Source organism: Carassius carassius, chromosome 20 (assembly GCF_963082965.1).
Source record: "Carassius carassius chromosome 20, fCarCar2.1, whole genome shotgun sequence".
NCBI lineage: Eukaryota > Metazoa > Chordata > Actinopteri > Cypriniformes > Cyprinidae > Carassius > Carassius carassius.
The window spans coordinates 32,597,229-32,623,289 of NC_081774.1; the positions used below are offsets into that span (position 1 = coordinate 32,597,229).

A 26,061-nucleotide genomic window follows, 5' to 3' on the forward strand; every position below is an offset into this window, starting at 1 on the left:
ATTGAGCTCAAGACTTTTCTACATGCATTAAAAGCAGGACAGTCTACTAAATATGTCTGACAGAAGGGGAATCTTGCAGAACATGCATGGAGTACGGTCTTCACCTTTAAGCAAAAATGCACGAGTAAGTCTTGTATGACCGATGCAATAAATACCACTTAATCAAATCTAGTTTGAAATTTCCGGATGAATTTTGTTATAAACCTACTTTATCCTTATAAAAATACCCAAGACTGCTTGAAGAACACCGATAAACCATGCATTGTTCAGGTTTCCTCAGTTTAAACGTCTCTCTCTGTGTTTTATTCCGCTGTAGAGATGACTGGATTCATGTCTATATGAGGGATTTCATGGACCGTGGTCAGTGCGATTACTTCTGTGAAGCATGTATGAATCAAACCTCTCATTACGTGACACGTGAAGGATGGGGTCACCTGGTTTAGTTTGTGTGGCCACAGACACCATCTCTGCGGTCCGTGTGGACGAGCCGGCTTCACTCTCCTGATGACAGACACTGGTCAAACACACACGCACCACACACTGATGAATGAATGATGATGATGATGATGGTCACCTCCTCCTGAAGATCCTCTTCACTCCACTCTCCGCTCCACTGAGGCGGCTGCAGCAAGAGCATGCTGGGAAACAGAACTCAACCCACACACAACAAACCTCAACTACTGCTGCTCCGTCCAAACACACTCAAGATCCTTCGCTTGTGACCCGCGCTGGCACACTGAGAGAGCACACTCGGCTCATCTAACACTCGATTCAACTCGTCAGCTCATTAGAGAGAGACTAAGACCGTTTTGAAGAAGAGTCTGCAACAACCTTCAGAAAACTTCAACGGTGTTCTCCGAGCTGATTTCTGCTCACTACATTGACTTCAAATGAGTGTAGCTCTGATTCCATCATAACATCATTTTGAAGGTCTTTATGATAAATCTGCTCATTGTGACTCATTTTGCCAGCACAGGTCACATTTTCTATTGAAGTGTGTTCTTACTGTTGTCTCCGAAGTGTTTGCTCTGCTCCAGAGCACAGTGGCACCTCCTCATGGTCAGCCTGGACAGAGAGGGTTCTGGGTAAATCATGACATCACAGCTTCCAGAAGCTCAAGCGAGCAGCGCACCTGTTGAAGGTGAACTCCACGTCCAGAGGTTCTCCGAGGTAGTTGTTCTGAAATTCAGCGTTCACTCGTAAACTCACGTCCTCGTCACTGATCTGTGAGAGCGATGCACAGAACATGTGACTGACAGCTGTCAATCAATCACACAACACTTCCTCACAATGACCCAACACAAGAGGAGATTCACATGGGTCTGCAACAAACAACTGATGGAATCTGACTCCTTCAGATTCCAGATTTTCAAATAGTTGTATCTCAGACAAATATTGTCCTCCGAACAAACCACACATCACTGGAGAGATCATTTATTCAGCTTCAGATGATGTAGAAATCTCAATTTCACAAAATCGGCCCTTATGACTGGTTTTGTGCCCCAGGGACACATTTAAGCAATAAACTGAATTTAAAACATTCTAAAGTCAAGATATTGAGAAGCAAAATGACTTAAAGATGTCTTTTTGACTGAAAAACTAATTCTTGTTTTAAGCATAGACTCACTTCATTTTGTGAAGTTTCTATGAAGCAAGACTTTATATATTCATTTTGCATCTCAAGAAATACATCTTAATTTATGGATGTTTAACTATTGGAAAACAACACCGATACTGGGGAAAATACTGATGTTGTGCAGTGCATGCAGCAGTTAAGACTCCGCTCCGTTTGAGATGGGAAACTCAAAGTTAATGTAGAAACGTGTCTGATACCTCCATCACATAACAGATGTACTCAATCACAGTTCCTCCACTGCAGGGCTTCTTCAGAACAACTTTATCACCTACAGGAGGAAAACAACACCATCAGCTCTCACAAAAACATGCAGTTATCTTCTCTTTTTATGCATCACCAATGATAACAGTTGTTCCTTCTTTAAAGGAATAGTTAGTGCAAAAATGATTTATTATTTCAGCATGCACTCATCCTCCTATCAGTTGTATCTCTGTTTCAGGATTTGTCCTGCTAATGAGTGAACTATTCTTCTAATCAGTTTTGTTGTGTAAATGCATACACATTAAACAGTGAAGGTGTAGACAGGGTTGAGTATCGTTTAAGTTATTTCTCTTCCTCGTTTAAAATCACATTAAACTGTGAACGCAGGAATCATTAAGCGGAACAGAAATGTGTGTTACTGAACACCAGAAACTGTAAATCTGGAACCAGTCGAGACATGAACAGGCTGTTGATACCCAACCCCAGATTGAGAGCGAGCGTGTCCTGACCGATGAAGAGACTGGGCCGGCCCTCGGCGAGGCCTGGCACCTCCAGGTGCAGATACACCGCTCCTCTCCTGAGGATGGCGCCGGTGAGACTGAACTCTCGGATCTCGCTCTCGGCCTGAAGCTCCTCCAGCCACAGCAGAGCCGAGAACCGCGGCAGCATCCACGACAGACTCAACGGCTGCCAAACACACAACAGACACCTTACAGAGATGCATTACATTCAACCAATGCTGGGAGTCTGGGGGCATCCAACCAAATATCTGACTTTACTGCTTTGAAGAAGAAAAAAGAAAAGTTTATGAGACGCCAGATGAGCTTCTTTAACTTGAGCTCGGAGTTTATACGCGGTTTCATGCACATCACAACAATCAAACAATTACCAACTATTTAATAAATTGGGTCAATGTTGTACGGACAGATTTTCAACAGGCCAATATGAAAATACAAAAGCATGATATCTTGTGTAACTGTTCAAATAGAAAGAAGATTTTTATATTGAAATGTTAACTTGTGGGTTTTAGTGTTTTTCCCCCATCTACACGAGTTGGCGCAGCACTCTGGACTGGTCACACCGCATTATATTTGTTACACACAAAGCATGTGTTAAATTGTACATATTTCATGATTTAAATTAGACATGCTTTCAGATTACTGAAATAGTAATTAAAGTGCCCCTATTATGAAAGGTTCATATTACCAGGTTGAGAAGCATGCGAGGTCAAAAACACTTTCATGTCTTATATGCATTAATTTGTACCTTATTCGCTCAATTTATTATTTTTCCAAACCCCTGATTTGCGTGACGTTAATCTGCAGTGATTGGTCTGATTTCATTTTCATCATGTCATTATTTTACTTCATATACGCAGCACGTTCAGATTCAAACCTCTGCAGGATGTTTTCATTCACGTAGAGCCGTGGTACACTGCATGAAAACAGAGGTGCTTTAACCATTAAACTGAACCCAGTGAAAGCACTGAATCTGACTGGTTTCCCCCCAGGAGCGATGATGTCATGAATGTGTGTGAGACGCAGCAGTGAGGAGCAGTACCTCGGCCAGAGCCGGCTGTGCGATCAGGACGTCTCTCTGACCCTCCACACAATCTCTGAGAGCCGGAGGAACACTGTAGTTCCCCAGGAAGTTTGGGAGATGACGCCGTGCAAGTCTGAGGAAACCAGGACAAGAACAGTTACCACTCAGGATCTGCTGCACTTTTAGCTTTAGATCGGTCTCTGAACAAAACCTGTGCTCGAGGACACTGGATCCATTATTACACTTTTTTTATTACTAGCAGGAAAGGAAAAGCATCTGGGGCCAGAATCAGTGATGTGTGTGTGTGTGTGTGTGTGTGTGTGTGTGTGGTGTCACCTGATGGGTGCCGGCGGGGCGGTGACTGTGAGCACCTGCAGGGGCGGATGCTGCTGCTGTGGTGGAGCTGATGGAGCGGTGTACGGGGCGCTGGGTTTGAGGAGACTCTCCTCTGTGCTGCTCACACACACCTCCAGACGTCTCCCGATGCTGAAGGAGGAGAAGTGCAGGAGCAGCAGCTCCGAGGAGCGACCCAGAGTCCTGCAGCGCACACACACACACAGTGTCACTTCAGAGATGCAAACAGGTGAGAAGGGGATCGAGGGGCATACACACCACATGGAATTTATTTTAAAGATATTTGCTTCATACATACACACACACACACAAAATCTTGTTCCAAAATTTTACAAAAATCAAGATTGAATATATTTGGTCGAAATCCCATGTTATAAAATATGAAGTGTTATGAAGGCTATTAAAGTCTATATCTGCTGATCAGATGACAACGCCGACCTAAAATCCAAAAAAGTTTGCCCTTTCTCTTCATCTCACAGCTCAAATACATAAAATATTACCCTTTTTAGACAGTTTTTGAATCAAAGAGTAAAGAAAATACTACACAAAACTTACTGAAACAACCAGTCCTTTATCTACTCTTAAAAACACTTTCTCACGGGATCCAAGCACATCCCACAGGTGACCTGTTCTGAGCTCAGAAGTGAGTTGAGTTTGCCTCGATGTGAAACACACAGGACATACACCGCCAATCAAAAGCTCGGGATCAGCATATCGTTTTTAAAGGATTTAAACACATGAACGCTGTTATTTAGCAAGGATGTGTTAAATTGATGTAAATGCTGTTCTTTTTACTTTTATTCAGCAAAGTCTTGAAAAAAGGCTAAAAATAAATAAAATTAGCAACTGTTTCCAGCACTGATAATAAATCATATTTTCATGATTTCTGAAGATCATGTGACACTGAAGACTGGAGGAATGATGCTGAAAATACAACGGAGCATCACAGAAATACATTACACTTTAACATTTTAAAATAGAAACTGTTATTTTAAATTGTAATAATATTTCACAATATTACTGGGGGTTTTTTCTCTATATTTGATCTCTATTTGAATGCAGCCTTAATCAAAAGCTTCTTCTTTATAAGCAGGAGTGTTGCTGAAGTGTGATGAGTGCATGTTAACCCTCGCCTGGCCTGACAGCAGACGCTCACAGACGCTCTCTCCCCAGGCTTCATCTCCAGCATCTGCTCCGTCTCGTCATCATTACCGTCCTCCGCTGGGCGTCCTGCAGCTCTGTCCTTCAGAAACACCGATCTCAGGCAGAACTGCTGAGCCGAGTCCCATCCGGCGAGCTCACAGCATTTCAGTCGCTGGCGCTCAGAGCCGCTGTTCCTGAGTCCAGCAGCACAGAACGAGAGAGAAGCGGCTCAGGGTTACAGCTCCAGGGCCCTATGCATTCATTCTGTGACGCCCAAAACACTGAATCCTGTCATAAACACTGAACTTACTGTAGAATGGTACAGACACGTGGTTTTGTTTACTACACATACGTCTGCCGTCGCTTCATAAACACATGAACAACATCTCCAGAACTGCTCTGAGAGGCACTTCATCAGCATTTTAACGTTTCACTCGAGTAAAACTAGCCTCAGATCACACATGCACAGGTATTCATGGCAACCCGTCAAAATAAAAGTTCAGTTTAACTTGAAGATATTGTGACAGAAATATTATCACTACTAATATAATTACTATTGTAATAATAAAATAAGAATCCACTTAGTTTTTGTGAATTTGTCAAACTTTAAATTAATTAAAAGCAGGTCATTACTCACACATTTTATGTCAATAATGCAAGTGAAGCACAAAGCCTATAGTTTACATCATAAATAATATAATTTCATCCAGATCAGAGGAGTGTCCTCTCAGATTTAGGAGCAAAGTGGATCTTAAATGCAGCTTAAAAAAAAAAAAAAAACTTTCACTCGTGCCCCACTCAATTCTGTGATAAAGATGTTTTGGTTATAGAAACATTTGGATTAGCGCAGAATGAGAGAAGTATGATTCAATTTCACTTTTACATTAATTTGTTTTGGCTTTAGCCCAAATACTGTTAACTGCAAAGGTTTTGTTGTGGAGAGAAGGGAATTAAATTAGCCTAGTTGTGTTTATAATGTTTGTAAACATTGTACTTTATTCACCTGCATTATTTCTGAATGTAATAAGGAAAATGCACCGTCTATAGCCTGCTATGTTTTTTTCTCTCAAAACGCAATTTTATACAAGTAGGCCTAGCAGTTTTTAAACTAAGCAGCAAATATTTTTAAATATCTTGAAAAAATCAGATCGATTGTGCAATCGATATTCGAACTAAAAGTGACAGCCCTAATGCCTAGTGTAGTAAAACTGGTTTAGATTTAAAGAGCTGTAGTGTATTCCAGACTGAAGGTGTACATGTGTGAACTCACTGGATCCAGATCTGCAGCTCCTTGCGTTCTCCCAGTAACAGAGAGCCGAAGTGGCTTTCCTGGCTGACCTGGAGCCCTCCCTTATTCTCCAGCAATCTCTGCACCTCATCGTCTGGCATACTGACCCCCGAGGCGTCTCCACTGTCAGAGACACACGGAGAAACACAACCAATACTGTTAACACTGAGACTGCAAGCAGTCATTTATAAAGCTGCCTCCACCGATACGACAAACTGTTCTCACTATACCAGTCCACCCATGTAGAATAAGAAAGATTTCATTAAGACTATCAAATTAAAATTCACTGATGGACTGGAGTGCTGTGGATTATTGTGATGGTTTTATCAGCTGTTTGAACTCTTATTCTGATGGCACCCATTCACTGAGGTGCATCATCTCTCCAGATCTGTTCCTGTACAGTAAGTGAGGGTCACCTGCGCTGGACGGGCGTCATACACAGAGCTCTCCAGCAGTACAGCGACTGACTGCTCTCCACCACCACCACATTCACCACATCTCCACGAGCGGGTCTGAAGCCCGGCGGCACGATCAGAGAGTCCAGACAGAAGAACACACTGTCCTCCACGACACCGCTGCGGCCGTGCAGCACACTCACAGTGACCTGAGACACACACACACACAGCACTGTCTGAGACAACACACACACACACAGCACTGTCTGAGACAACACACACACACACAGCACTGTCTGAGACAACACACACACACACACAGCACTGTCTGAGACACAACACACACACACAGCACTGTCTGAGACACAACACACACACAGCACTGTCTGAGACGCACACACACACAGCACTGTCTGAGACGCACACACACACACAGCACTGTCTGAGACACAACACACACACACACACAGCACTGTCTGAGACAACACACACACACACAGCACTGTCTGAGACAACACACACACACAGCACTGTCTGAGACAACACACACACACACAGCACTGTCTGAGACAACACACACACACACAGCACTGTCTGAGACACAACACACACACAGCACTGTCTGAGACACAACACACACACAGCACTGTCTGAGACGCACACACACACACACACACAGCACTGTCTGAGACGCACACACACAGCACTGTCTGAGACGCACACACACAGCACTGTCTGAGACGCACACACACAGCACTGTCTGAGACACACACACACACACAGCACTGTCTGAGACACACACACACACACAGCACTGTCTGAGACACACGCACACACACAGCACTGTCTGAGACGCACGCACACACACAGCACTGTCTGAGACGCACACACACACACAGCACTGTCTGAGACGCACACACACACACAGCACTGTCTGAGACACACACACAGCACTGTCTGAGACACACACACACACAGCACTGTCTGAGACACACACACACACACACACAGCACTGTCTGAGACACACACACACAGCACTGTCTGAGACACACACACACAGCACTGTCTGAGACACACACACACAGCACTGTCTGAGACAACACACACACAGCACTGTCTGAGACGCACACACACAGCACTGTCTGAGACGCACACACACAGCACTGTCTGAGACACACACACACACACAGCACTGTCTGAGACACACACACACACACAGCACTGTCTGAGACACACGCACACACACAGCACTGTCTGAGACGCACACACACACACAGCACTGTCTGAGACACACACACAGCACTGTCTGAGACACACACACACACACACAGCACTGTCTGAGACACACACACACACACACACAGCACTGTCTGAGACACACACACACACACACACAGCACTGTCTGAGACGCACACACACACACAGCACTGTCTGAGACACAACACTCACACACACACACAGCACTGTCTGAGACGCACACACACACACACACAGCACTGTCTGAGACGCACACACACACACACACAGCACTGTCTGAGACGCACACACACACACACACAGCACTGTCTGAGACGCACACACACACACACAGCACTGTCTGAGACGCACACACACACACAGCACTGTCTGAGACGCACACACACACACAGCACTGTCTGAGACGCACACACACACACAGCACTGTCTGAGACGCACACACACACACAGCACTGTCTGAGACGCACACACACACACAGCACTGTCTGAGACGCACACACACACACACACAGCACTGTCTGAGACGCACACACACACACACACAGCACTGTCTGAGACGCACACACACACACACACAGCACTGTCTGAGACGCACACACACACACAGCACTGTCTGAGACACAACACTCACACACACACACAGCACTGTCTGAGACGCACACACACACACACACAGCACTGTCTGAGACGCACACACACACACACACAGCACTGTCTGAGACGCACACACACACACAGCACTGTCTGAGACGCACACACACACACACAGCACTGTCTGAGACGCACACACACACACAGCACTGTCTGAGACGCACACACACACACAGCACTGTCTGAGACGCACACACACACAAAGCACTGTCTGAGACGCACACACACACACAGCACTGTCTGAGACGCACACACACACACAGCACTGTCTGAGACGCACACACACACACACACAGCACTGTCTGAGACGCACACACACACACACACAGCACTGTCTGAGACGCACACACACACACACACAGCACTGTCTGAGACGCACACACACACACACACAGCACTGTCTGAGACGCACACACACACACACACAGCACTGTCTGAGACGCACACACACACACACAGCACTGTCTGAGACGCACACACACACACACACAGCACTGTCTGAGACGCACACACACACACACACAGCACTGTCTGAGACGCACACACACACAGCACTGTCTGAGACGCACACACACACACACAGCACTGTCTGAGACGCACACACACACACACACAGCACTGTCTGAGACGCACACACACACACACAGCACTGTCTGAGACGCACACACACACACACACAGCACTGTCTGAGACGCACACACACACACACACAGCACTGTCTGAGACGCACACACACACACACACAGCACTGTCTGAGACGCACACACACACACAGCACTGTCTGAGACGCACACACACACACAGCACTGTCTGAGACGCACACACACACACAGCACTGTCTGAGACGCACACACACACACAGCACTGTCTGAGACGCACACACACACACAGCACTGTCTGAGACGCACACACACACACAGCACTGTCTGAGACGCACACACACACACAGCACTGTCTGAGACGCACCACACACACACAGCACTGTCTGAGACGCACCCACACACAGCACTGTCTGAGACGCACCCACACACAGCACTGTCTGAGACGCACACACACACAGCACTGTCTGAGACACACACACACAGCACTGTCTGAGACGCAACACACTCACACACACAGCACTGTCTGAGACACAACACAGCACTGTCTGAGACGCACACACACACAGCACTGTCTGAGACGCACCCACACACAGCAATGTCTGAGACGCACACACACACAGCACTGTCTGAGACGCACACACACACAGCACTGTCTGAGACACACACACACAGCACTGTCTGAGACGCAACACACTCACACACACAGCACTGTCTGAGACACAACACAGCACTGTCTGAGACACAACACACTCACACACACACACACACACACACAGCACTGTCTGAGACGCACACACACACACAGCACTGTCTGAGACGCACACACACACACACAGCACTGTCTGAGACGCACACACACACACACAGCACTGTCTGAGACGCACACACACACACAGCACTGTCTGAGACACACACACACAGCACTGTCTGAGACACACACACACAGCACTGTCTGAGACGCACACACACACACACAGCACTGTCTGAGACGCACACACACACACAGCACTGTCTGAGACACACACACACACACAGCACTGTCTGAGACACAACACACACACAGCACTGTCTGAGACACAACACACACACAGCACTGTCTGAGACGCACACACACAGCACTGTCTGAGACGCACACACACACACAGCACTGTCTGAGACGCACACACACACACAGCACTGTCTGAGACGCACACACACACACACAGCACTGTCTGAGACGCACACACACACACAGCACTGTCTGAGACGCACACACACACACACACACACACAGCACTGTCTGAGACGCACACACACACACAGCACTGTCTGAGACGCACACACACACAAAGCACTGTCTGAGACGCACACACACACACAGCACTGTCTGAGACGCACACACACACACAGCACTGTCTGAGACGCACACACACACAGCACTGTCTGAGACGCACACACACACACAGCACTGTCTGAGACGCACACACACACAAAGCACTGTCTGAGACGCACACACACACACACACAGCACTGTCTGAGACGCACACACACACAGCACTGTCTGAGACGCACACACACACACAGCACTGTCTGAGACGCACACACACACAGCACTGTCTGAGACACGCACACACACACACAGCACTGTCTGAGACGCGCACACACAGCACTGTCTGAGACGCACACACACACACACACAGCACTGTCTGAGACGCACACACACACACACACAGCACTGTCTGAGACGCACACACACAGCACTGTCTGAGACGCACACACACAGCACTGTCTGAGACGCACACACACAGCACTGTCTGAGACGCACACACACAGCACTGTCTGAGACGCACACACACAGCACTGTCTGAGACGCACACACACAGCACTGTCTGAGACGCACACACACAGCACTGTCTGAGACGCACACACACAGCACTGTCTGAGACGCACACACACAGCACTGTCTGAGACGCACACACACACACAGCACTGTCTGAGACGCACACACACACACAGCACTGTCTGAGACGCACACACACACACAGCACTGTCTGAGACGCACACACACACACAGCACTGTCTGAGACACAACACACACACAGCACTGTCTGAGACACAACACACACACAGCACTGTCTGAGACGCACACACACAGCACTGTCTGAGACGCACACACACACACAGCACTGTCTGAGACGCACACACACACACAGCACTGTCTGAGACGCACACACACACACACAGCACTGTCTGAGACGCACACACACACACAGCACTGTCTGAGACGCACACACACACACACACACACACAGCACTGTCTGAGACGCACACACACACACAGCACTGTCTGAGACGCACACACACACAAAGCACTGTCTGAGACGCACACACACACACAGCACTGTCTGAGACGCACACACACACACAGCACTGTCTGAGACGCACACACACACAGCACTGTCTGAGACGCACACACACACACAGCACTGTCTGAGACGCACACACACACAAAGCACTGTCTGAGACGCACACACACACACACACAGCACTGTCTGAGACGCACACACACACAGCACTGTCTGAGACGCACACACACACACAGCACTGTCTGAGACGCACACACACACACAGCACTGTCTGAGACACGCACACACACACACAGCACTGTCTGAGACGCGCACACACACACACAGCACTGTCTGAGACGCACACACACACACAGCACTGTCTGAGACGCACACACACACACACACAGCACTGTCTGAGACGCACACACACAGCACTGTCTGAGACGCACACACACAGCACTGTCTGAGACGCACACACACAGCACTGTCTGAGACGCACACACACAGCACTGTCTGAGACGCACACACACAGCACTGTCTGAGACGCACACACACAGCACTGTCTGAGACGCACACACACAGCACTGTCTGAGACGCACACACACAGCACTGTCTGAGACGCACACACACAGCACTGTCTGAGACGCACACACACACACAGCACTGTCTGAGACGCACACACACACACAGCACTGTCTGAGACGCACACACACACACAGCACTGTCTGAGACGCACACACACACACAGCACTGTCTGAGACACAACACACTCACACACACACACAGCACTGTCTGAGACGCACACACACACACAGCACTGTCTGAGACGCACACACACACACAGCACTGTCTGAGACGCACACACACACACAGCACTGTCTGAGACGCACACACACACACAGCACTGTCTGAGACGCACACACACACACAGCACTGTCTGAGACGCACACACACACACAGCACTGTCTGAGACGCACACACACACACAGCACTGTCTGAGACGCACACACACACACAGCACTGTCTGAGACGCACACACACACAGCACTGTCTGAGACGCACACACACACAGCACTGTCTGAGACGCACACACACACAGCACTGTCTGAGACACACACACGCAGCACTGTCTGAGACGCACACACACACACAGCACTGTCTGAGACACACACACACAGCACTGTCTGAGACACACACACACAGCACTGTCTGAGACACACACACACAGCACTGTCTGAGACACACACACACAGCACTGTCTGAGACACACACACACAGCACTGTCTGAGACACACACACACAGCACTGTCTGAGACACACACACACAGCACTGTCTGAGACACACACACAGCACTGTCTGAGACGCACACACACACACAGCACTGTCTGAGACGCACACACACACAGCACTGTCTGAGACGCACACACACACACAGCACTGTCTGAGACGCACACACACACACAGCACTGTCTGAGACGCACACACACACACAGCACTGTCTGAGACGCACACACACACACAGCACTGTCTGAGACACAACACACTCACACACACACAGCACTGTCTGAGACACAACACACTCACACACACACACAGCACTGTCTGAGACACACACACACAGCACTGTCTGAGACGCACACACACACACAGCACTGTCTGAGACGCACACACACACAGCACTGTCTGAGACGCACACACACACAGCACTGTCTGAGACGCACACACACAGCACTGTCTGAGACACACACACACACACACAGCACTGTCTGAGACACACACACACACACAGCACTGTCTGAGACACACACACAGCACTGTCTGAGACACACACACACACACACAGCACTGTCTGAGACACACACACACACACACAGCACTGTCTGAGACACACACACACAGCACTGTCTGAGACACACACACACACACAGCACTGTCTGAGACACACACACACACACAGCACTGTCTGAGACACACACACACACACAGCACTGTCTGAGACACACACACACACACAGCACTGTCTGAGACACACACACACACACACACAGCACTGTCTGAGACACACACACACACACACACACAGCACTGTCTGAGACACACACACACAGCACTGTCTGAGACACACACACACACACACACAGCACTGTCTGAGACACACACACACACACACACACACACACAGCACTGTCTGAGACACACACACACACACAGCACTGTCTGAGACACACAGCACTGTCTGAGACGCACAGCACTGTCTGAGACGCACACACACACACAGCACTGTCTGAGACGCACACACACACACAGCACTGTCTGAGACACACACACACAGCACTGTCTGAGACACACACACACAGCACTGTCTGAGACACACACACACAGCACTGTCTGAGACACACACACAGCACTGTCTGAGACACACACACACAGCACTGTCTGAGACGCACACACACACACAGCACTGTCTGAGACGCACACACACACACAGCACTGTCTGAGACGCACACACACACACAGCACTGTCTGAGACGCACACACACACACAGCACTGTCTGAGACGCACACACACAGCACTGTCTGAGACGCACACACACACAGCACTGTCTGAGACGCACACACACACAGCACTGTCTGAGACGCACACACACACACAGCACTGTCTGAGACACACACACACACACACACACAGCACTGTCTGAGACGCACACACACACACACACAGCACTGTCTGAGACGCACACACACACACAGCACTGTCTGAGACGCACACACACACAGCACTGTCTGAGACGCACACACACACAGCACTGTCTGAGACGCACACACACACAGCACTGTCTGAGACGCACACACACACACTGCTCATTCAGGAAAGAGCTAGGGTCGGGACATTTCATCAGTTAACAATTATCGCTTAATATCCATAATCATTACCATAAAGATCAAATTTTTATTTCTTTCCAGTTTAAAGGCAAAATTGTAAACCGGTTAACTGGGGTTTTAAACTATTCTATATGATCGAAACACAACAAACTCTTGGTTTTTGAATTCTTTACACGTTTCCAGTCATTATTGAAAAGCTGATAAAAATTGCCAAATAAATGTTACAAATGGCAAAATTTGTTGCTAGGTGCTTTTTGGACAAAGACGTTGCTAGGGTAGTGTGAAGTATTACTAAATTTAATACCAAGTTGGCAACACTGCTCTTTTGTTCTGCCTTTGCCTCAAACATTTTATCAAATATTTTTCAAACTTGTTGTCGTATATCGAGGAAATGTATATCGTGTGATAATTATCATTACTGATTTATCGGCCAGCTCTAGAAAGAGGTCTTGTGATTTAGACTGATGGACACAGGTCATCACTGAGAGCTGGTCGTGACTGACCCCGTCCATGCGCCGGTATCTCAGCGGAGAAACAGCTCGAGCCTGACTGCTCCATTCTGATGGACAGACGAAATACTGCGCCAGAACCCAGTCGCCCTTCACCGGCTCGAACCCTGAAACACACACTCACTCTGTTAAACACAGCTTTCCTACCTCTAAATCTGTCCCCCAAGGTCTGGGTCAGATTTCTGTTTTTCCTCTGTTACATAAAATAACATCATGCAAAAAGTCAGAAAATCCACCAAATAAAAAATGCCCCAAAATACAATATATAAACTACCCCTGTCAAGTCAAGTCACCTTTATTTATATAGCGCTTTAAACAAAATACATTGCGTCAAAGCAACTGAACAACATTCATTAGGAAAACAGTGTCAATAATGCAAAAATGATAGTTAAAGGCAGTTCATCATTGAATTCAGTGATGTCATCTCTGTTCAGTTTAATAGTGTCTGTGCATTTATTTGCAATCAAGTTAACGATATCGCTGTAGATGAAGTGACCCCAACTAAGCAAGCCAGAGGCGACAGCGGCAAGGAACCGAAACTCTATCGGTGACAGAATGGAGAAAAAAACCTTGGGAGAAACCAGGCTCAGTTGGGGGGCCAGTTCTCCTCTGTGTGAGTGTGCTTTTTGCGTTTATAATAGGGCTGCACGATAATGACAAAATCATAATTGTCGATTATTCACTTGAAATTGTAATTCTGATTAATTATGATCAACACAATTTACATTGAATGATGTTTATACCATTGAAGCAACTTCATGTCATGTTTTTAATGAAGGCTGAAAACAATTTAAACTGAAAAACTTTTCTATAGTACTACGCCTCAAATGTCAACTATTCATTGGATTTAATCCTCCTTTAAATACAAATAATAAAAAAATATATATAAAAATATGTATGGAAAAACCCTTAAGATAACCTGTAGAAAGAAAAACACATCTTTAGAACTCCGAATAACATAAGTGGACTTTGAACGATTATTGCCTTTTTGAACGATTACGTAATTGTGGCATCCATAATTGTAATTGCGATTAGAAATCCGATTAATTGTGCAGCCCTAGTTTATAATAACAGTGTAGTTAAATATGACATGAGTCTGACACCATGGTATAATGGTATAAAGAGAGCAGCCCGGAAAATAGAGCGCAGCTGGAGGAAAACAAAACTAGAGGTATTTCGTATTGCTTGGCGGGAAAGTAACCTATCCTACAGAAAAGCATTAAAAACGGCTAGATCCGATTACTTTTCTTCTCTTTTAGAAGAAAACAAACATAACCCCAGGTATTTATTCAATACAGTGGCTAAATTAACAAAAAAAGCATCAACAAGTGTTGACATTTCCCAACACCACAGCAGTAATGACTTTATGAACTACTTTACTTCTAAAATCGATACTATTAGAGATAAAATTGCAACCATTCAGCCGTCAGCTACAGTATCACATCAGACAGTGCACTATAGACCCCCTGAGGAACAGTTCCACTCATTCTCTACTATAGGAGAGGAAGAATTGTATAAACTTGTTAAATCATCTAAACCAACAACATGTATGTTAGACCAGGGGTTCTTAATCTTTTTGATGTCGGGGCCCAAATTTTACAGTACAAAGTGGCCCAGGGCCCAATCAAATATTAGCACTGTATTGGTTTATTGATCTCAGCCTTGGTTTGATTTGTATTCAATAACTAAATGAAATCCACTTGCAGTTTAACAGTTTATTATTCATGTGTATATAAACCTGCACATAAAACAAGATGTCAAACACACTACCATTCAAGGAACAAATCAATCTGCATCAAGAACAAAATTAAAAGGCTCAAGTCAGGCATATTAACACAAAAAAGTCAGTAGGATTTGACAGATTTTACTAAAACAAAATGTTTTGCTAAAATAAATTCAAAATATTATTTTTCAAATTAAATAAGTTGTAAATGAGAATTGAAAAAGTGCAAATGAAAAAAATATAGGCGCACTGACAGACCTCAGCCGCATGCAGTGTGAACGCTGGAATCCTTTACCATGGGTGCGTAAAACAAAACATGCAATGCATACGCACTTCAGACGGAGTATGTGTGTAATTCAGCGCGTGCAGCACAGCAAAAATAGACTCGGTACAGGCGGATCAGAAGCACAGCGGTAGGATTCGCGAGACCACGTGATTTGCCTGTCCAACACTACAGCCTATGGTCCAACATTGTTTTTCTTGATTTCTGTGTGATCTAACATGGTTGGCTAAATGTTAATGCTTTGTCCGGTTTAATTATGTTTATTCCAGTCATGCAACTCTTGCAGTTAAACTCCACACCACTTCCTTTTTTTTTTTTTAATTGTCCTTGTATAAAGGATCTGTGGTGTCATATAATGTGAGGTTTTTCAACTTTAAGGATGAACCTCTTGTCATCTATTTCTGGCTGCATGAATATAGTAATGTAAAATACAATTGGGAGTCTGCACAGTAGGCCTGGGCGATATATCGAATATTAGCGATACTATCGTAATAATTTTGACGACGATGTACAATTTGAATATATCGGGAATATCGAATATTTCAAATTCAAGCATACTTTCCCAAAAGAACGCGCCGAATGTCCAAAAAAGGAACCTGTAACTGCTGACTGCTTTATGCCCCTCTACTACGAGAGCTGTAATGATAGCGGTTGCCAGATAACAAGAGTTTAAATCTCCGAATCAGAGCTCCACTGTTACAAGGATACATTTTCTGCCCCGTGTTTGCTTATTTTAAGCAATCTGGCAACCATGCACACGCGCTCACTCCTCATTGCGAAAGAGCCGCTGACGGTAATCTGAAAACACTAACAAGCTGGAATTGAGCGATCTAATGAAAGCGTCGTTCAGCCGGTCTGTGTTCTGTCGTGAGATCTCAACTGTATTGTTTGCATTTGTGATCGCAAAATAAATGCACTTACTCGACCGCTGATGTTTGAATAGAGAAACATAGGCTATGGCCATTTGGAATTACTATTGGGGAATTTCACTGATATGTTTACCAGTTTCCATAATATAGACAGAGAGAATGCAAAAGTCTTTGGTATTCATTTATATATATTTATATATAAGAAATAGCTATGTGCTTCAGCAACTAGCTCCCCATCTAAGAGGGTTTTTAGTGTCAGTAGGAACATAGTTTCATGCCACAGAGCTTCTCTTAAAACCAGACAGTTGACAGACTTGTGTTCTTAGCTTAAAAACTTGTTAAAAAATTAAAATAAAATACTTATCCCAGTTGCATAGTTTAAATTGTGAATTGCATGCACTAAAAAGTTGACAGAATGCACTTTCTGTAACTGTTACTTAATTTGCACTGCTTCAGTTACATATAGGCCTACATGTATTCATTAATAAAAAGCAGTAAGTGATCTCTTGGTCTAGATTTTTTAACTGCTTAAATTAGCTGTTTAATCTAAATGTTTTTTTTTTTTTTTTTTTAATGGGCAAAAGAAAATCATGTTTTATTTTTTATTATTTAAATGCAAACATATCGAGATATATATCGAATATCGTAAAAATTTGACAATATCGAGATATCATTTTTTTTTGTATATCGCCCAGCCCTACTGCACAGGGTGTTTATTTTGAAATGCACATTATTTTTTTAACCTCTATTTTGTATTTGCTGTGCAGTTTGGACGCGGGGTGCGTCAGAAATAGACTAGGTGCCTATCTTTAGCGAAGCGGTGTGGAGAGCTACTTCTGGCACGCTTTTGAAAAGTGCCGCAGAATGTCTGGTGTAAACAAGCATAGACTAGAGTGTCCGCGATTAGCTCCGGTAACCACGTCGGAGCCATAACGCGCCGCAGACGTGTGCAGTGGAAATCAGGGGTGAAATCTATGGGTGAAGCAGGCGTAACCTTTGCTTCATGCTACGGTTGACTGAGTGTCTTCTTCTGGTTATTAGCGTTTTTTTTTAACAACTGAGGCATTACTGCCACTAGTGGTGGGATGGTGTATTGTAACTGTCTCATGGATAACAGTGGTCATCCTGGTGTCTTCAATTGATAACTTGTTTGGTCCCGCGGCCCTCACGGCCCACAGGTGAAAAACGTAAAGTTTTTTTGCGACCCTCCAGGTGGTGCTCACGGCCCAAGAGTGGGCCGCGGCCCTATGGTTAAGAATAGGTGTGTTAGACCCTATACCATCTAAGCTCCTAAAAGAGGTGCTTCCAGAAGTCATAGATCCTCTTCTGACTATTTTTAATTCCTCATTGTCATTAGGATATGTCCCCAAAACCTTCAAACTGGCTGTTATTAAGCCTCATCAAAAAAATGACCCCAAAGAACTAGTTAATTATAGACCAATCTCGAATCTCCCTTTTCTGTCCAAGATACTAGAAAAGGTGGTATCCTCACAATTATATTCCTTCTTAGAGAAAAATGGTATATGTGAGGATTTCCAGTCAGGATTTAGACCATATCATAGTACTGAGACTGCTCTTCTTAGAGTTACAAATGATCTGCTCTTATCATCTGATCGTGGGTGTATTTCTCTATTAGTTTTATTGGATCTTAGTGCTGCGTTTGACACAATTGACCACAACATTCTTTTGCATAGACTTGAACACTTTGTTGGCATCAGTGGAAGTGCATTAGCATGGTTTAAATCGTACTTATATGACCACCATCAGTTCGTTGCAGTGAATGAAGATGTATCATATCGATCACAAGTGCAGTATGGAGTACCTCAAGGCTCAGTACTAGGGCCGCTACTCTTCACGCTTTATATGTTACCCTTGGGAGATATCATCAGGAAACATGGTGTTAGCTTTCACTGTTATGCTGATGATACTCAACTCTATATTTCTTCGCAGCCCGGTGAAACACACCAATTTGAAAAACTAATGGAATGCATAGTCGATATGAAAAACTGGATGATGAGTAATTTCTTACTGCCAAATTCTGAAAAAACAGAGGTATTAATTATAGGACCTAAAAACTCTGCTTGTAATAACCTAGAACACTGTCTAAGACTTGATGGTTGCTCTGTCAATTCTTCGTCATCAGTTAGGAACCTAGGTGTGCTATTTGATCGCAATCTTTCCTTAGAAAGCCACGTTTCTAGCATTTGTAAAACTGCATTTTTCCATCTCAAAAATATATCTAAATTACGGCCTATGCTCTCAATGTCAAATGCAGAAATGTTAATCCATGCATTTATGACCTCAAGGTTAGATTATTGTAATGCTTTATTGGGTGGTTGTTCTGCACGCTTAGTAAACAAACTACAGCTAGTCCAAAATGCAGCATCAAGAGTTCTTACTAGAACCAGGAAGTATGACCATATTAGCCCGGTCCTGTCAACACTGCACTGGCTCCCTATCAAGCATCGCATAGATTTTAAAATATTGCTTATTACTTATAAAGCCCTGAATGGTTTTGCACCTCAGTATTTGAATGAGCTCCTTTAACATTATAATCCTCTACGTCCGCTACGTTCTCAAAACTCAGGCAATTTGATAATACCTAGAATATCAAAATCAACTGCGGGCAGCAGATCCTTTTCCTATTTGGTGCCTAAACTCTGGAATAACCTACCTAACATTGTTCGGGAGGCAGACACACTCTTGCAGTTTAAATCTAGATTAAAGACCCATCTATTTAACCTGGCATACACATAACATACTAATATGCTTTTATTATCCAAATCCGTTAAAGGATTTTTAGGCTGCATTAATTAGGTAAACCGGAACCGGAAACACTTCCCATAACACCCGATGTACCTGCTACCTGGCATCTACGCTAATTTTGTCTGTTTCTCTCTTGTTCCGAGGTCACCGTAGCCACCAGATCCAGTCTGTGTCCAGATCAGAGGGATACATGCACAAATGCACAGACACTATTTAACTGAACAGAGATGACATAACTAAATTCAATGATGAACTGCCTTTAACAATCATTTTGCATTATTGACACCGTTTTCCTAATGAATGTTGTTTTTTAACGCAATCAGTTTTGTTTAAAGCGTGACATGAGTGCTAATTTTCATAATATTTTTCAAATATAGATTGCACATGATTTTATACACCAGTTCAATCAACAATAAGTTAATTATATTAATGGACCATTTTTAGTGTTCCATTTCAACAAAACAATTGCAGAACAGTTGCATTTGGCAGCAACAAAGATTAATCTTATAACATTATTTGCTGCGTGAATGCAAATATCAAATTATGTTGATACGGATTTAATTTGGTTGGTGACCGTGTTAATTAGTGCAAGCAATTAAAAGATGTTTGACATTATGTAACCTCAGTGAATAGAAGTAAGAGTGAATAGAATTTTTTCTCTGTTCATCGCTAACCCTCTACATTGCAAGTAAATCACTTGCATATGCGACTAAATCTTCTCTCTGGGTGATTAAATGATGTCTAAAACTAGCCGATGGCTAATAAATTCTCAGATTTTACTCGCCAGTGTGTTAGTAGGAGGCTAAGTTATAAATACTGTGATATTTCTCTGTTCATCACAGCAAGTTATTATGTCTGCATGGATTACTTTTTCTTCACATTAATGGTTCTTTTGGAGCTTCAATCAGTGGACCCCATTGACTACAACTGACAAAAAAAAAGCTACTACAAAGATGTTCTTTTGTGTTACAGAAGAAATAAATTCCTATGAGTTTGGGCATGAGTGAGTCATTGACACGGGCCGTTGTGTTCACATGTATTGATCTCTGTCATGACACAAAGTTGCAGCATCAGTCCAGAACGAGGCGATTTGTAATTTAAATGTTAAATAGTAGACTGCTGATCATTAAAGCATTAAAGCCACTGATTCAGACCTTCACAGAGAGCTGATCGTGGGAAATATGTCGTCTGGTTGATGTATCCTCCATCTCGATCACATGACGTCACTGTTCCAATCAGAGGCCGGAGTTTGTCAGACTCCAGAGCAAGCGTCTCTGATCCTGCGCTGTCCCAGGCGTCCTTGTGCCGCTCCACCTCAAAACAACAGGAAAACATGGACACGGTTTACTTTTTAGGAATGTACTCCAGTAATAAGAGATGCACACAATATTAGTGCTTTTGAGATTAAATGAATGAGCTTGCCTTGGCATGTCATTTGAAAATTGTTTTGGAAGTCAAGTAATTTGCTACACATTTATTTTTAAACTCTGCCTGTTGCTATTGATAATTAATTTACAAGCTTTAAGATTCAAATATTATATACCTGCACAAACACAAACACTTTTAGTAACTCTTCAGCAAACAATATTCGATCACCCGGTCATATTTACGCATTAACAGGATTGTGCAATCCCTAGTTGCTTAGAGAGCAGTGTTTTCGGATATAATTACCTACTTTTATTAGTTTTTGTATTTGCATATATTTAGACCTCATCGGAGACAACATCCGTCAAAGATTTTTTTTTCTTTGTTTAAAATGTTAAACAACAGTCTTCTTCTGGCTTAACGGTCAATATTTTTTTCACAGATATGTTATCAAAGGCCTTCATATTAGTATAAAGATGGTAACTGTTAATGTTGAGTTATATGTTAGATGAAACTGAAAACTGTTTGCCGTTTTAAACACTAACAGCCAATTAAATGTATAGTTCACCTAAAAACAAAAATTCAATCATTAATTACTCACCCTCATGTCGTTCCAAACCCTTAAGACCTTTCTTTATCTTCGGAACACAAATCAGGATATTTTTGATTATATTGTTTTATTTGCACAAAAAGTTTTTACAGTTGAAACCCTGATGAAACAAGGACTATTTTAACCAATGTCCTAACTACTTTTCTAGACCTGTAAACGTTTCAGTCGCTCTGCTGTCTACTGAGGGTCAGAGAGCTCTCAGATTTCACTGAAAATATCTTAATCTGTGTCCTGAAGGTGTGAAACAACATGACGCCGAGTAATTAATGACGGAATTTCCATTTTGGGGTTAACTATCCCTTTAAGAGCAAGAAGAGTTATTACATTCCCCTCTCTTCTGAAATGATGTGCTCAGTTAGAAAGCGTTCACTGGTGTCTAATGATCTTGAGCTCAACAGCAGGTGGTTTGTGGCTGTTATTGATGATTGTGTCCTGGTCTCACCCTGAGTGCCCTCCAGTGTCCGTGGGCTCCGTCCCGCACGGCCAGCGCCTGCACCGAGTCTCCCACACACAGCACGACTCCTCCTAGCACCTCTCCTGATGTGAAATACACGCTGTGATCGATCAGGCCGTAATCCACACACAGATGAGTCACCACACCTGTCTGCACCTGCCGGATCTGAGCCTCACCTGCACACACAGGTGTCTTCACATCATCAGACAGATCATGTTTACGAGTTACACGCACATGAACACCAACACAAACTGGTTATTACGAGTGGGAAACTCTAACTTTTCTTTAAACTGTGTGTGTATTATATACTTAATAAATATACACAGTACATACACTTACACAGTGTAAACAAAAACTTTTATTTTGGATGCGATTTATCATTTGACGGCACTAAAGAAAATTATTGATAATATGAATTATATTAATATAAATATAGACATGTAAATGTTTTTAAGAATATTGTGTGTATTTATATAAACATAATATACACAGAACACACACATATATTATGCAAACAAAAACTTATTTTGTATGCGATTAATCACAACTAATCGTTTGGCAGCACTAATTATTGTAAAATCAAAAATCGTTGAATTTTATGTAGAAAAGTTAAATAGGCATCGTGTTCTGACCAGAATGACTCGAACGCACCTGACTTCATGATTACGACCTGCCTATTCGTAAGTACGGATGTCCCTGGATTTATATTAATTAAAGAAGCCAAACAGTACATCCTTAAAAGCAAAGAGTGCACTTTGAGATTAAGAACATTAGAGAATCGATGGAAAACAGCTGTTTGAGGACAACAGAAGACTGCACTTCAGTTTCAGCTTGTGTCTGATTTAAACCTTTAGCTGGTAAAATCTGTGCAGCGATTTGAATGAGATTTGTCCAACCTTGTTAGTTAATCTATATAATTTAAAGGCAAAGCCCGTCTTTTTCCTGCTGCAGTGTCTCAGACACGTGTGACGCACTGACCGTCGAAGCGTGGATCCTCTCGCCGCTCATCGAGCTCCTGCGCCCGGCGCCACAGCGGAGACAGCAGCCGTGACATCCAGCCCTGCACGACACTCACCATCACTGCTGTCTGCGACACACACCGCTCGATCAGACACAGCCACAGACTAGCATTCAGAGCGCCAGGTGAACCACTTACCTGTCCACACACAGCCAGATAACGTCAGCACGCGTGACGTAGAGACGCTTGATAACCAACGCGATCAGCACGTGACGATCAAAACACACTGCTGCCGCTAACGTTACGGAAAAATAACACATTTCAAATAAACATCAAAGGCTATGTTTTAGCTATATTACATTATATTGTATATACATTATATTACAAATGTATATATAAACTGATCAAATAAATGCAGGCTCTATGAGCAGAAAAAACCCAATTAAAAGCATTAAACATCTCACTGGTAGTGCAGGATACATTTCTATGGACCAATTTCTTTATAATATTCATTGGAATAAAGTATGGTTACTCGCGGAAAAACTCTGCATTTATAATAAAATAAGAGAGATACATTGCATAATGTCTGTCCAAAGAAAGAAACGCTGGTTTGCTTTTTTTTATCTCTAGAACTTATGTGTGTATTCTGCAGAGTTGAGGAAGAAACTTTACTTCATTTATCCTACCACTGCAAACAGATTAAATCTCTTTGGGAGAACTAAGCTTTTCATTTATCTTCTTTTAGGATTTTATTTTATTTTTTGCTGAGATATTGATTTCTATATTTTTCTGGCAGCGACCATGCTATTGATTCTGCTGTTCATTTCTTTGTGATGCATTACAAAAATAATAATAATAAAAAAATATTCACAAAAACAAATATCTCAATATGTTACCTTGATTTGATGTCTTCCTTGCTGAGATTTAGCTCATTGTTAAATCTCTTAAACTCACTGATAACAATAAGAATAATATGTTTCTTAAGGCTTTTGATGATATCTTTCTTATTGATTGAGGAGTTATTTTATTTTTTATTTTTTCTGTTTTCCAAGGTGCAGTGATATTTCTTGTTGTTCTTTCTTTCTTGCAATAATAATAATAACAAATAAAAATTCTGGCACATTTTTATACAAATACAGTGGATGGAAGAGGAGATGCATTGTCTGTAATTTTTACAGTCTATTGCACCACCACCAGTTTAAAAAAAAATCACCAGATTTTAAAATACAGGCTAAGTATCACTCATTAAACAAGTATATGTTCAGCTAGCCTCGTTTTGTTTACAGGCAGATACACAAAACATGGAGTCTTGGGAAACTCTGATCTTATGAGGATCATTTCTTTTTCAGATATATAAAAGGTATTACATCAACAAACTAACGAACAAGGGAAAGCATGAGTTTGTGATTAGTACTGGCACAAAGACACATTTAACACATAGTTAAAGTGTGTTAGTTTGTATGAGTAATCCTTTATGTGAATGTCACCCTGGGGCTAGTTGTTCTAAAGTTATCTGATTGGATTTTGCCCATCGGATTGGATCAAAACTCGAAAATTGTTTGTTCAAAAGAAATAAAAAGAAATCTGAATTTTGGATAAGATCACAAAATCCAATCTTGATTTTGCACAAAAAAAAAAAAAATACAACATTTGTTACATGTAATACAGGTCTATCTCAGTAAATTAGAATGTCGTGTAAAAGTTGATGTATTTCAGTAATTCCACTCAAATTGTGAAACTTGTGTATTAAATAAATTCAATGTACACAGACTGAAGTAGTCTAAATCGTTTCTCACATTTAACAAACCCACCAATTCACAACAATCTCAACAAATTAGAATACTTCATAAGACCAATAAAAAACATTTTTAGTGAATTGTTGGCCTTCTGGAAAGTATGTTCATTTACTGTACATGTACTCAATACTTGGTAGGGGCTCCTTTTGCTTTAATTACTGCCTCAATTTAGCGTGGCATGGAGGTGATCAGTTTGTGGCACTGCTGAGGTGGTCTGGAAGCCCAGGTTTCTTTGACAGTGGCCTTCAGCTCATCTGCATTGTTTGATCTCTTGTTTCTCATCTTCCTCATCTTCCTCTTGTCAATAGTTTATAGATTATCTCTGGGGTTCAGGTCTGGTGAGTTTGCTGGCCAGTCAAGTACACCAACACATGGTCATTTAACCAACCTTTGATGCTCTTGGCAGTGTGGGTAGGTGCCAAATTCTGCTGGAAAATTAAATCAGC

General features: G+C 43.4%; 1 protein-coding gene across 1 annotated transcript in view; it reads right to left on the reverse strand.

Moving 5' to 3' along the window:
* Positions 1-24,005, reverse strand: part of mov10l1 (Mov10 like RISC complex RNA helicase 1) — a 34,006-nt gene extending 10,001 nt beyond the window's left edge. The window contains exons 1-15 of the mRNA XM_059502600.1: positions 23,840-24,005; positions 22,850-23,037; positions 21,587-21,746; positions 14,786-14,898; positions 6,581-6,768; positions 6,147-6,287; positions 4,867-5,070; positions 3,716-3,916; positions 3,398-3,512; positions 2,347-2,524; positions 1,834-1,904; positions 1,133-1,224; positions 1,007-1,065; positions 575-651; positions 435-501 (exon numbers count right to left, since the gene is read on the reverse strand). Of these exons, the coding sequence (XP_059358583.1) occupies positions 435-501; positions 575-651; positions 1,007-1,065; positions 1,133-1,224; positions 1,834-1,904; positions 2,347-2,524; positions 3,398-3,512; positions 3,716-3,916; positions 4,867-5,070; positions 6,147-6,287; positions 6,581-6,768; positions 14,786-14,898; positions 21,587-21,746; positions 22,850-23,037; positions 23,840-23,939 (1,954 nt within the window). The 5' untranslated portion in view covers positions 23,940-24,005. The remainder of the gene's footprint in view (positions 1-434; positions 502-574; positions 652-1,006; positions 1,066-1,132; positions 1,225-1,833; positions 1,905-2,346; positions 2,525-3,397; positions 3,513-3,715; positions 3,917-4,866; positions 5,071-6,146; positions 6,288-6,580; positions 6,769-14,785; positions 14,899-21,586; positions 21,747-22,849; positions 23,038-23,839) is intronic.
* Positions 24,006-26,061: the final 2,056 nt, after the last annotated feature.